The sequence below is a fragment of the Azolla caroliniana genome, unplaced genomic scaffold (assembly GCF_043228905.1).
Source record: "Azolla caroliniana isolate FFs.n. ecotype wild unplaced genomic scaffold, voAzoCaro1.0.p SCAF_2, whole genome shotgun sequence".
Lineage (NCBI taxonomy): Eukaryota > Viridiplantae > Streptophyta > Polypodiopsida > Salviniales > Salviniaceae > Azolla > Azolla caroliniana.
This window is the reverse complement of record NW_028230437.1, coordinates 25,480,955-25,493,042: the sequence shown is the minus strand read 5'-3', so window position 1 is coordinate 25,493,042 and position 12,088 is coordinate 25,480,955. Positions and strand designations below refer to the sequence as shown.

Sequence of the window (12,088 nt, the reverse complement as noted above, 5' to 3'; positions counted from 1 at the left end):
TTCATTACGTACTAGGGTAGTTATTTTCACATAATATTTGCTCCGTGCTTCTTTCTAATTCACACAAAGGTTAGGATTTAGGGTTCGTGACGTGATGTCACTTTACGATAAATCGACTATTATTGGTTCCTTTTTGACATTACCTCTACTTTCTAATATGATGGTGTCAACTAGGCTGCCACAAAAGAACTTAATCCATGAACATGCAAGGAGTTTTTTTTTGAGAATAGTTTAATGAATTATATTAATCTTCCATTTCATGATATTGACTATACCCCAAATATTAGTGAAAACTTATTGTGATAGGAACCATTAAACTTTTTACCTTTAAATTGGTAAAGGTTTTAAAGATTGGAAGATAAAGGCATCTTATTATAGATTTAAACATATGTGAGCATGTAGTGTGCACAATGCATATGTAGTTAAATGTATGTACATTTTCCATTCGAAAGACAATGTAAATACATGAAATTATTAACATTATTTGAGATTTCCTTTGTAAATGCATGTCTAAAACAACATTGTACAATATGACCATGATTATTGTTAAATGGCCATGCCTATACATGTAAAGGGTAACTCATTGTAATGATAATAAATTCATGGTTTGTTCAATGTTAGCATGTTAGGAAATGGTTGAAGTAATGTCAGAAAAACTGTTGATATCAAGTCTAGGGAAATTGTGGAATAATACCCATATTAGTGGCATTGAGGAATTTGCTTAAGCCCATCATATCTCCTCGTGTGCTTATCCTCATGTAATAGTTCTCATCCGTCGTAACGCAACATATGCAAGAATACGGTATCCAAATACCATAACAACTAGAGCTAGTGTTGACTTTAGACCATCATGTAAGGATGAATTATGCAAAGCAGGGGATAGAGATATGTCTTGACAACCTGTTCCACTTGCACAATTGTATGACTTATAATCTTCATATTGGACTTGAATTAATATGTTGTAGGTGTGTGCTTGGAAGGATAAATACTTGATCCATATGATAAAGGGTGGAATATTCTGCAAAAGAAATTATATTGTGTTTCTAAACAAAGGTACAATGTATTAAATAGAGAGTATGCATATAGCCATATTTGTTTAAAACAAAAAAAAAGTATCATAAAGGACATACACAAGCATGCCCAAGATAGTAGATGTGAACGTTTTTTTTTATAGAAATCTAATGCCAATTGTTGTGATATTGCTAGGATGTGCTTGGGAACTTATGCATGCACACAATTGATGGAAATATGCATGTTTCAAGGATACAACAATTGTTGAGATATTACTAGGAAGAAGGGTATTACCCGCACAAAGAAGCCCCCACCCAACATGAACGCTAAGATTGTTATTGATGAAAAGGTAGCTGCTTTTTGGACATCCATCATAGATGCACCAATCAATAGACCAAGTCCCTAGAACAAAACATCTTTAGTTTAATTTGATGACTATTGCCAAAATTTGAAGAAAAAATACATAAAGAAGTTTCATGGCAAAAACTAGTTATGGATGCCTAGGCTCACATCTTTAGTTTAATTCCATTGTTAAGTTGAAGAGAAAAAAAGATTTACTAAAACATGTTTTATGGCATTGCATTATGCAAGGATCTGATAGTGAATAATATGGTACCTGAGATGCTATCACTGTAAGGCAAATTGTCATGAGAGTTAAGAAGAAAGCAATTGTTGTTCGTTGAAGATTGGTCATGAAATATACAATTGTCATGAAGACAAGCGGAAGCAATAGGTCCAAAGGGAGGTCACCTAGGGTGCGTGCCATAAAATAGGCACTCAAGTGATACATTTTCGATGCACGCTCTTTAGTTATCACTGCTCTCTCTAGCGGGAAGGTGAAGACAGCCGTGAAAAGTGGAAGATATGCCCAAAACACTGCAATGAAGAAGATAAGGCCAACCTAGAATCATATATAAAACATGCTTTGTTAGAATTTTGTTTAACAAAGTCCAAAGTTGTCCACATGTGCCATAATGATAAACAAATCCAACATAATCTAGGATGCATATTCAAAAGGATTCTCTCTATTATCAAGCTATGCAAAAACAAACTCAAAGTATGTACTTCCCACAGACATGGCCTTTAAAAAATGTTTGTATCATGCAATAACTTAGATTCATCTTCTCGGTTGATTGATGACATTATTAAAGCTTGAAATTGCTACAAGAAGAAATGCTTTGTTCATGACTCGATTATGAATGCATTCAGAATTTCACCAAATCATTGCACATTGTACATCATCAATTGTATGTGATTAGATGTTCACATCATTGGACAAATTTATCAACCTATGATTTATTATTATATTATTGGTACATCTATCTCTAGCATGTGAAGAAAATATGATGTCTTGAGAAAATGCTAAGTATTCTTTATCGTGGAAAAATACCATGCATCTTACCTCATACAAATGATGTCATTCTCCGAAAAGAGCTTTGATTTCAATTTACGTCTAACTCTTTAAGAGGTTATAACGACATACCCTAATCTAGGTTTTCATGTTAACAATAAATACCCATGGAGGCGCTACCCTATGGTATCATTCATGGAATTATGCATATATTCCAGAGTCTAATTTCTCCCAACCCTAAAAACAAAATATGATTTGCACAAAAACCATCTTACTATTGTCCATGCATAAGAATGTAACTTGCTTCTCAGTTATTGGGATCTAATGCAATAAAATATCATCAACATACCTCCTTGTTATAGTTACTAACTTCTCTATTATATCAAAGGGGTCCACCATGAGTGTGAGCAAGTGTAAAGCGAATAAAAACCCTTACTGGTAAAAAGAGAACACACACTCACACTTAGATCCCCTAGTGGCATGTAGTAAAGTAATTCAATACGTGCATGGGTTAATAATAATATGAGGGAACTTTAGGACCTCCAACCTTAATATGAGAAATAAAATAAATGTAACTCAATCTGTAAGACATCTAGCAAATTAATAGAATTTTTGAGATTTGAACCTAATTACGCAAGTTAATATACACTAGAGCACATACCTAACACAAAGAAAGAGATACTAGTTTCACAATGGCTAAGTCCAAAGTTCAATACTCCATGATACAACACTCAAGGGACACTTAACACGTGGTTATATATAGTAAAGGGACATTTCATAGTTTGTGAACAAAGCCTCAACGACATTGACATTGATAGATTGCATCATGTAACCACATGTGAGTGTGTCAACATACATATGAAAGAGTTTTTCCTAAGGTGAGGTTCATAGCTAATAGAGCACGCGAGGAAGTAGTGAGAATCTTGTGGAAACCTTTATGTCTCTTTCTAGAGAAAGGAACATGAACCTCCAAAATCTCTTTTATGATACGCCCAAAACACCAATTGGTTTTGTACATATGGCTGGATAGTGATGCATATTATCAGATGGGTATAATTTACATGCCACTAGATGTAAACTCCCACAAATCATTAATGATGTGAGTTTTCGATCAATTGAGAATGAAGAATGGCACCAACCCATTTGCACCTTAGTAATGCTTGTGCCACACATGTATTCTCACATTTTATTTATGCCTTTTATAGCACAAGTTTTGATGGCTCAACCCCCATCACATACCCATCAACAATATATTGTTGGTTATCTTATTCTCAAATGTAAATGGTCTCTTCCCTTATTGAACATGGATCTTTTAATTCATTTTGATTCTATTTTTTAGTTACGGAAAAAACAAACCCAACCTAATGTAACTGCAAAAAGAACTTGTAATGGGATGAAACAACTGCAAAGGGATGATGGATCCATTACGAAGGATGCCAGAGAAATGAGGGATATTACTACGCAATTTTATAACAATTTATTGTCCGCTAAATGTTTTACACTTGATCAATTGGAGAGTCGTAGTGTTGTATGGCAGTCCCTGCACACACGTGTTTCACTCCATGTGGCAAACGTTTTGGTTAAGCCGATTTCGATTTTTGAAGTAAGGGTTGTTTTGGATGCAATTGGCTACCATGTATGCCCTGGTATTGATGGGCATTCAACAGATTTTTTCCGGAATTATTGGGATTGACATTACTGTTGCATTCCAGGAAGTGTTTGACATTGGTTTTATGCCAAGTAAATGGACAAAAGGAATGATATATCTTATTCCTAAATCCTAAATTGGAAGGGGTAGTGGTTGATATTAGGAAGTGGTGACCCATTACTATATCGAATACTATTTACAAAATATATGCTAAGTTGTTGGCTATCAGATTGCAACCTTTTTTAACAGACATCATTCATAACGCCCAAACATGGTTCTTACAAGATAGGAGTATATTGGATAACATTATTTTATTTTGGGAAGTAGTTGCAATTTCACAAGAAAGGAAAGAGGATTTAGTTATCTTGTTATTGGATTTCGAAAAGGCTTATGATAGAGTAGATTGGTCTTTTTTTAGAGGCACCATGGAAAAGTTAGGTTCTCCTAATCAATTGTTAACAGTTGTCTCAACTCTTCACAACTCAGCTACTTGTAGGGTATTAATAGTTGGAGACCTAGGCCAAGCATTCTTAATTTCGAAGTCAGTGAGACAGGGATGTCCGTTGGGTCCTTTTTTATATTTGATGATTGGAGAAGCTTTTAGTAGTTTTCTTACAAGTAATGTTGTGAATATAAAAGGATTGCAATGGCCATGGTTAAGAGGAACAAATTGTGGATTATCAATTTGTTGATGATACAACCTTGTATTTGCAAGGTTCTCACGATAATCTTTGAAGTAGAGTACAACGGGCTATTGATACATTTTACTATGCTTCTGTAACTATCATTAATTGGAATAAATCGGTGGGGTTCTAGCTAGATACCACAGTAAACCCTTTGTGGTGTCCACGGGAAGGGTTTCAATGGATTTTGCATGGTAAACCTATAAGATACTTGGGATGTCAGGTAGGTATTAATCTTTCACCAGAAGATCATGTAGCTCCTTTGTTGCTTCCTATAATGAAGAAATTGTTATATTGGAATACTACTAAATTGTCATTTGCATGTAGGGTTGTTGTTGGCAATCAAGTATTGTAGGCTTCCATGTGGTACATTTTATCAGCTTGGTTGTCCTCACGTTCTACTTTATCACAAGTACAAAGGCTTATTAGGAATTTCCTTTGGGGATCTAAAGATTGTTCATTTGTGAGAGCCAAGGTATCTTGGAAAGTTATTATAGCTCCAAAGGATGAGGGTGGGCTTGGATTGATTGATCCTCTTTTACAATGTAAGGTTTTTTTGGGAAATTTTATTATAAGAGGTTTGTTGCCTGATGGGGAGCCTTGGAAAAAAATCTTACTGTAGAGAATGGTTAAAGTTATGCCTTCTACATGTGACAATTTAATCATTCCATTGACATTTTTTGCCATGATAAGTTTTTTAGGGGTATCATGAACGCATGGTGGGATTTGAAACATAACTTAGTAAAATCTCTACCATCATGTACGGAGGAATGGTTGCGCCAACCCCTTATATTGAACCCACTATTTACATCAGAGGAGGGGGTAATGTTAGGGAAGAGAACTAGCATGTTGAATTGGGTTGACTTTGATAAAGGTGAAGTTGAGTCAGTGTAGAATTGGTTGATTTTTTCTTCTTCGACGATGGAAAACAAAACCCATGTTTGTAGAACAATTTGGGGAGGGAACATTATGTATGCAGAAATGGATAGAAATGGGGTACGTTTTCATCCTTACATGTCTTATTGGGGTTTAGGGGTTATAAAAACTCTATTGAATGCCTTTACTTTGATGTTTTGCCTTCTGGATCACTTCATTCTCTCTTTATGGAAGACGGAATTGTAACTCAAGGGAGTATGTTGCCTATTCGTATATTGTGGAAACAAGATAAAAAATGAATGTTGAATCCATATCCAAATGATATAAACTGCCTCTCTGAATTGTGGGTCTATGAGAATAAGCCCATTGATCTCCTTTTGTGGAATCGTCGTGAGAGGAAATGGCAAACCATATCATCACAAGGAATGCTAGATAAGCAAATCCCATTTTTTCAGTACTCGGTAAAAATGGGTAGAGAATTGCTAAGGAGGGGTGTGGTTGTTACGTCAGCAGCTTGTAAATTTTGGATATATGGTAATGTACAAGACTCTTGGTTGGATGCTTATTGGAAATGGCTATGGGCCATGCAAATTCCTAAAAAAGTGATATTATTTAGAATCATGGTTGTTGATACATTATGGCATTCCTATGAAGTCATGGATGCGGGTGCATTGCCATGATTTAAAATGTGATAGTTGTGGTTCTCCCATTGAATCGGTTCACCATGTTTTATGGATATGTCCTATTGCTCGAGTAGTTTGGAAAAGAATGTTGAGAATTTTGTATCCTATTTATGGTAAACATGTGTACACATGGGGTTTTATGAGATGGGGAAGATTGGCTAAAGAAAGACAAAACTATGAATAGGAGGATGTTGATTTTCTTCCCCTCTCCGATAGAAGACATGTATTGGAGGTCTCTTATACTAGTACAACAATCCGTTGTTTGGAAGAGGACAGGTCTAGTCTACGATATCTTCTTTAGTAGTTTGGGTATTATGGAAGGCTAGATGTAAATGCGTATTTCAGAAAGTCAAACAAAATGCGGTTGAGTTAGTCAATGCGATATGGTTAATGCTCTTACATACTCTAAGAGGTCAATATGAGGCAAGAACTAGTGAGCCTGATGTTGTGATTCGTAAACAACAACAATTTCAAGAAATTTGGAAAAAGGCAGAGGTTTTCACCTCTTTTGGAGAGAGAATATTTAAGATTGTGGAGATATGCACCACCAAGATGGCTTTTTCTACCCCCTGTCTTGGAACGACCCTACATGAGGGCTTTTGATGCTCGACATGTTGGTTGATGTGGGTATGAGGGTTATAATCTATTTACTGTATGAATTCGTTGTAGCTTTGGGCATCTTTCCATTAATACCAAGGTGAAACTTTATTTTAAAAATAAATATAAATATAAATATAAACAAACCCAACCTATTGTATCTTAGTTGGTAAGGTTCGTTTCTGGAGACTACAAAGTCATGCATTCAACCCTTGCATATGAAAGGTATAAACATGTGTGTGTGTGTGTGTGTGTGTCAAAGAGAGAGAGGGAGAGGGAGGGAGGGATTTTCTAATAGTCCTTGTTGATATTTGAACATTGTTGGTCCATGGGAAACTTGTGTCAAGAATCTATGTAATGTGCATCAAACAATACACTTAACATGGGATTCTATGTTAACAAAGGTCTAGATGACATGCACTAAAAGGATCATTCCACTTATATATGTTGAGGCTTATACTCACTTGGTCTTGGAGTTGTTCAGGGGTGGCATGTTGCGATTTCCACCAAAGGCAACCTGCAAGGATGGCTGACGCCACCACTTGGGTGATACGTATCTTGCTGAGGTAATCGTGTCTTCGTTCCTTCAAGCCCCGCACTAGGAGAATCATGAATTGTTCCCACCATGTTGTCGCCCACACATCACACTCCTCACTTGTAGTCTCAATATAATGTGTTTGTTGTGTGGCTCCCGCAACTTGTGCTTTCAACATTGATGTCATTGTAGCTATTGCGTGGCTACTCGACTTTTCTACCTTGAGAATTAATTCCTCACAACACTTGACAAGATACTACACATTCCATCATGTCGAAGTTAGTTTAGTGCTAATAATATTTTAGTAAATATTAATTATTGTAGGTTATTTAATGGCATATAATTATAGGTGTGGGTACATACGCACTTCACGTCATTGGCTGGGAGAGAAGTGGGTGTTGGGGAAGAAAGCACAACCCCAACACTAGGATGATATTGTTGATGGATGGTACTAGTGGTAGTGGGGATGGAGATGTCAGTGGTAATACCACAACATAGGTCAAGAAGGAAGTCGGCTGGGTTCATGGCGATGAGTGGGGCAAAACCAATTGAATTGAAGTATCCCATTGCCGAACATGCTTGGCCCATGTAAACACAATGGCCCTCAGACAACAACAACAACTTGTCGAACATGTGGAATGCTCGACTTGATGGTTGGTGGATTGTTGTCACAACTGTCCGACCTTCCTAAATATTTTCATTAAAAGTCATTTTTTAAAGTGTAACAAGACAAAGAAAAAGAATGTGGAATTTGCTACTTAAGCTTATATATCATATGTTTCAAAGTAAAGCTTATATATCATTTGTTCACTTAATATTCAAATCATTGCACATAGGTGTACAATTTTCGAAACAAAAACAAGATGAAAAGTGTATAGAGTTAGAAACTTTATCAGGAGACACTTACATGGGTCATGTTTTGCAACAACTTAATTAGACGTAATGTTGTTGTAGAATCCAATCCTGATGTGGGTTCATCAAGGAAAATAAGAGGTGGGTCTATGAGTATCTCTTGTCCAATGCAAACTCTTTTTCTTTCACCTCCAGAAATACCAGGAATAAATTGATTGCCTATCACAGTGTCGGAGCATTTTTGTAAACCCAATTGCATCATCACATCTTCAACTCTTTCAATCTTGTGTTCCCTTGTCAATTGTTTGGGTAATCGCAACAGGGCCGAAAATGTGAGTGTCTCTCTCACAGTCAAGTGGGGAAACAACACATCATCTTGAGTGACAAAGCCCATCCTTCATAGACAAGAAGTATTGTTATCTAGTATTTGGTGTACAAGTCAAAATCATCGACTATATTAGCTAATGTGCATCAACACAATATAGATTTGATATTTCACACTATATATACCTTCTTTTAATACTTCTGGTGCATTGCAATCCATTATATAGGATAGAACCAGACGCATTTTCATGGTTAAATTTCCTATTCCCCAACAACTTGAGGAAGGTTGTCTTGCCACTTCCAGACGGGCCCAACATAGCTAGCATCTCTCCTGATGCCACTTGTCCTGTTATGCCATGCAATATTTCCTTTTCGAATGGCACTTTTCCTCTCCACGTCAGTCCACCTCTAAGAGTCACTTTGTATTTCACATCTACGAACTGCATGTAATTGAATGAAATGTGGTTAAATCATATGCACCACACTAGGCAGAAAATGAGCTCTTCTCAAAACCCTAAACTGGTTAGTTATGAGTAAATCTTCAAGATGAGAATATATATATATATATATATATATATATATATATATATATATATATATATATATCTACGAGAAAATTGTGATGTGCCTTTTTGTGCTTTGGGGAAATAAATGAAGTTCACAGGAATATATCAATGCCAAGGTGTTGGAGGTAGGCTTGGTTTGTGCTTGTATGGTATGCGGCTTATTTTGTTTTAGCTTAAGCCCATACCATGTCATTGATTCTCAAATAGGATGTCATGTATTGCACTGAGAGTTTTTTTCCTTTTCAACAAAACAAAAGTAACTTTTGAACTCCAGGCTTAAAGACTAGTGGAAGATGTTAATTTTAGCAAATTAGGAGATATGCGAGTTTCCCCTTTGGCCATATGATTTGGCAAAAAATAGCACACAAAACAAGCAATCAAGCCCCTACAAAAACAATGTGATAAGTGGCCAGTGCTTTATTGCTCAAATTGTGCCAATGGACTGCTTTTTAGCTCAAGAGATGTATTTTTTTTATTTCAATTAACGAGGCATATTACCAAGAAGTGTGCATTCCCTCATGTTAAAACACAACATGATACTCACACACGTAATACAAAAAAAAAGGCATCTTCCCAATGAGTGTGTATTTAAATTAGGACATGTGATCAATGTAAACCACGCATAAGTAAGCAATGTATAGGAATTTGGCTTTGTTTTTATTAAAAACTTAAGAAACTATTAGATCGAGGTCATGTGATTAGTTTAAACATGCACAAGTGATGTGTTGGAACTTGGCCTTATTTTACGCAAGAATGTGCCACAATCAATATTGAGAGCACTAAATAAGGCACATGAGGGAATATGCGATTAATGAAAGCATGCAAAAACAAGCAATCTATAGGAGCTCTGGTATTGTTGGCCTTGTTGAATAGGGTGCATGAGGGGAATATAATGTTTTACTAGATGCCTATGTTATTATTAGATTTCTTGGGGTTCGATAGCTTCCAATAAGGAAAGATAATACTATTGAAGATAATGGTTGTCAGGGCCCATTGTTTACCTTTAGATTGATACGAAAGGGAGACTTGTGATCATTCCTAGTCTTCCCAACATCCACTTCAATAAAATCATCTGCATGTGCCTTTAAAGTGTCCACTCCTGTAAATAAAGGGACACACACACACACACACACACAAAGGTTAAAAACATGTCCTTGTTACACCAAACAAGTTAATAAATCATTCACATTAATCATTAGAATTTCGTGAGTGTGGCATCAAGTTTCCTTGATTTCACCATAAACACTATACAAAATATATATTGGGTTGATTGACTAATAATGTAACGAAAAAATCAAGATTTATGTGTATTTGTGTGTTGTAATTAATTTGTTTGATTAACTACCCATTGTACGATTCCTCTGGGGCTTAATGCTCAAAAGTACTCGTAATTAAGGACATACAAAGCATACAATAAATAATAAGTGAAATTTGCCCAAACACCCTTGATATTTCAAAAAAATTCAACAGTTTTCCAAATAACTTCTTCCTATCTTACCTTATAACTTCCACTCTCTATAACGCTCTTTCTCTCTCACGCAAGTTAACATTTTACCTGTCTTCCATTAACCCTCATCACTATTCAATAAATATTATGTTTACTCAAGATAACCTCAATTTGAAATTAATGTTCATCTCCTACTAACAAGTTTGCCCATACCAAGTCGAAATTCTCTTACTTGGTATTGTTTTGGAAATGTCGCTAAATTAGATTTTGTTATTCATCATGCTTTGTCAAAAATACAAATCGTCACATTTCCTAGGAATGTCTCAAATTATTGGGCTTTTAATGGCACAATGCTATCCACTTATATTTTGTATGTTTTGTGGCCAAATAGTTGGGCTTCTCAAAGTTGTCTAAAAAACTCTAAAACAAGTGACAAGAGAAACCAACTTTTTATTTTATTTTGAAGGGACAGAAATTCTAAGGGCACCTTTGTATCCACTCCTTTACCAATCACAATTGTCCAAAAGAAATTTGCACAAAACGGCTCTAGGCGAAAGAACAAGAATAGAGCACAAAAAATTCCCAGGTGCAGCTCAAGTCCACTACATCCCTAATATGTGTGGTTGGTTAGATACTACTCAAGCAAAACTAACATCAACCATTGATTAGGGTTAGTCCAACAGAAATTCACATCAACTTAGTGGGTACAATGATAGGGGATGGATATGTTGGGCATTGCTTAGAAAATGCTAGGGTATCCTTGGAATTTCTTAAAACTTAGATGTATGAGTATTCTTGGTAAACTCTTTTAATGTTGTGGATGAATATATCTAATTTATTACATGTACATGATGACATAGTAATTAATGAAGTAGAATAATTAGTTAATTAAGGAATTGATTACCTAGTGGTGGCCCTCCATAGATGGGATAATCATCTATTGATATCTTCACATTCATCATAACATCATTCATGGGATCATCTGTGTTGCTAATCATTGCCATTAATTCTTAACAAAAAACAATAACTTAGTTGATTAAATTTTTTTATTTAATAAATAATGTTCTAACAATGAAGATGAGATTTAATGCTAACTAAGCCTTCTTCATAGATCATTAATTATTATAATCATGATAATTAGAGGACATAATCTCATGATAAGAGAGATGATTAAATCTTAGATACGATGTGATTACTGGGTGACTTCATTGAGAGAAATAGCAAAGGGCTTGAGGAATTTATACTTACATATGGTTAGTAGGACCCTCCCTCCCACCCCCCAATATTTCTATTTTTTTAACCTTTAGAAAAGCAAATGAAAAAAAAAGGGACTTCACTATCTACACAACACAAACAAACACACCAAAAGCTTTAATGTGACAATTAGTCACCCATTCCATGGTTGCTACCACACACTTTGGGCACACATCTTGTTGGTTGAATAACCTACGGGAATCCACATAACCTCTTCCTGTCCAATTGATCATGGCAATTGTCCACATGATCGTCAAATTT

The 12,088-nt window shown here is 35.6% G+C and overlaps 1 protein-coding gene across 1 annotated transcript; it reads right to left on the bottom strand.

The window, feature by feature from the left end:
- Nucleotides 1-458: 458 nt before the first annotated feature.
- Nucleotides 459-11,784, bottom strand: LOC147867816 (ABC transporter G family member 22-like). Its single transcript, XM_087315623.1, has 9 exons — nt 11,478-11,784; nt 10,128-10,225; nt 8,747-9,000; nt 8,292-8,631; nt 7,748-8,071; nt 7,314-7,640; nt 1,628-1,912; nt 1,306-1,413; nt 459-1,018 (listed from the first exon to the last, which is right to left on the bottom strand). The coding sequence occupies exons 1-9, from the start codon at nt 11,575-11,577 to the stop codon at nt 755-757; spliced, it is 2,100 nt and encodes a 699-aa protein (XP_087171749.1). The 5' UTR covers nt 11,578-11,784; the 3' UTR covers nt 459-754.
- Between the last annotated feature and the right edge of the window lie 304 nt (nt 11,785-12,088).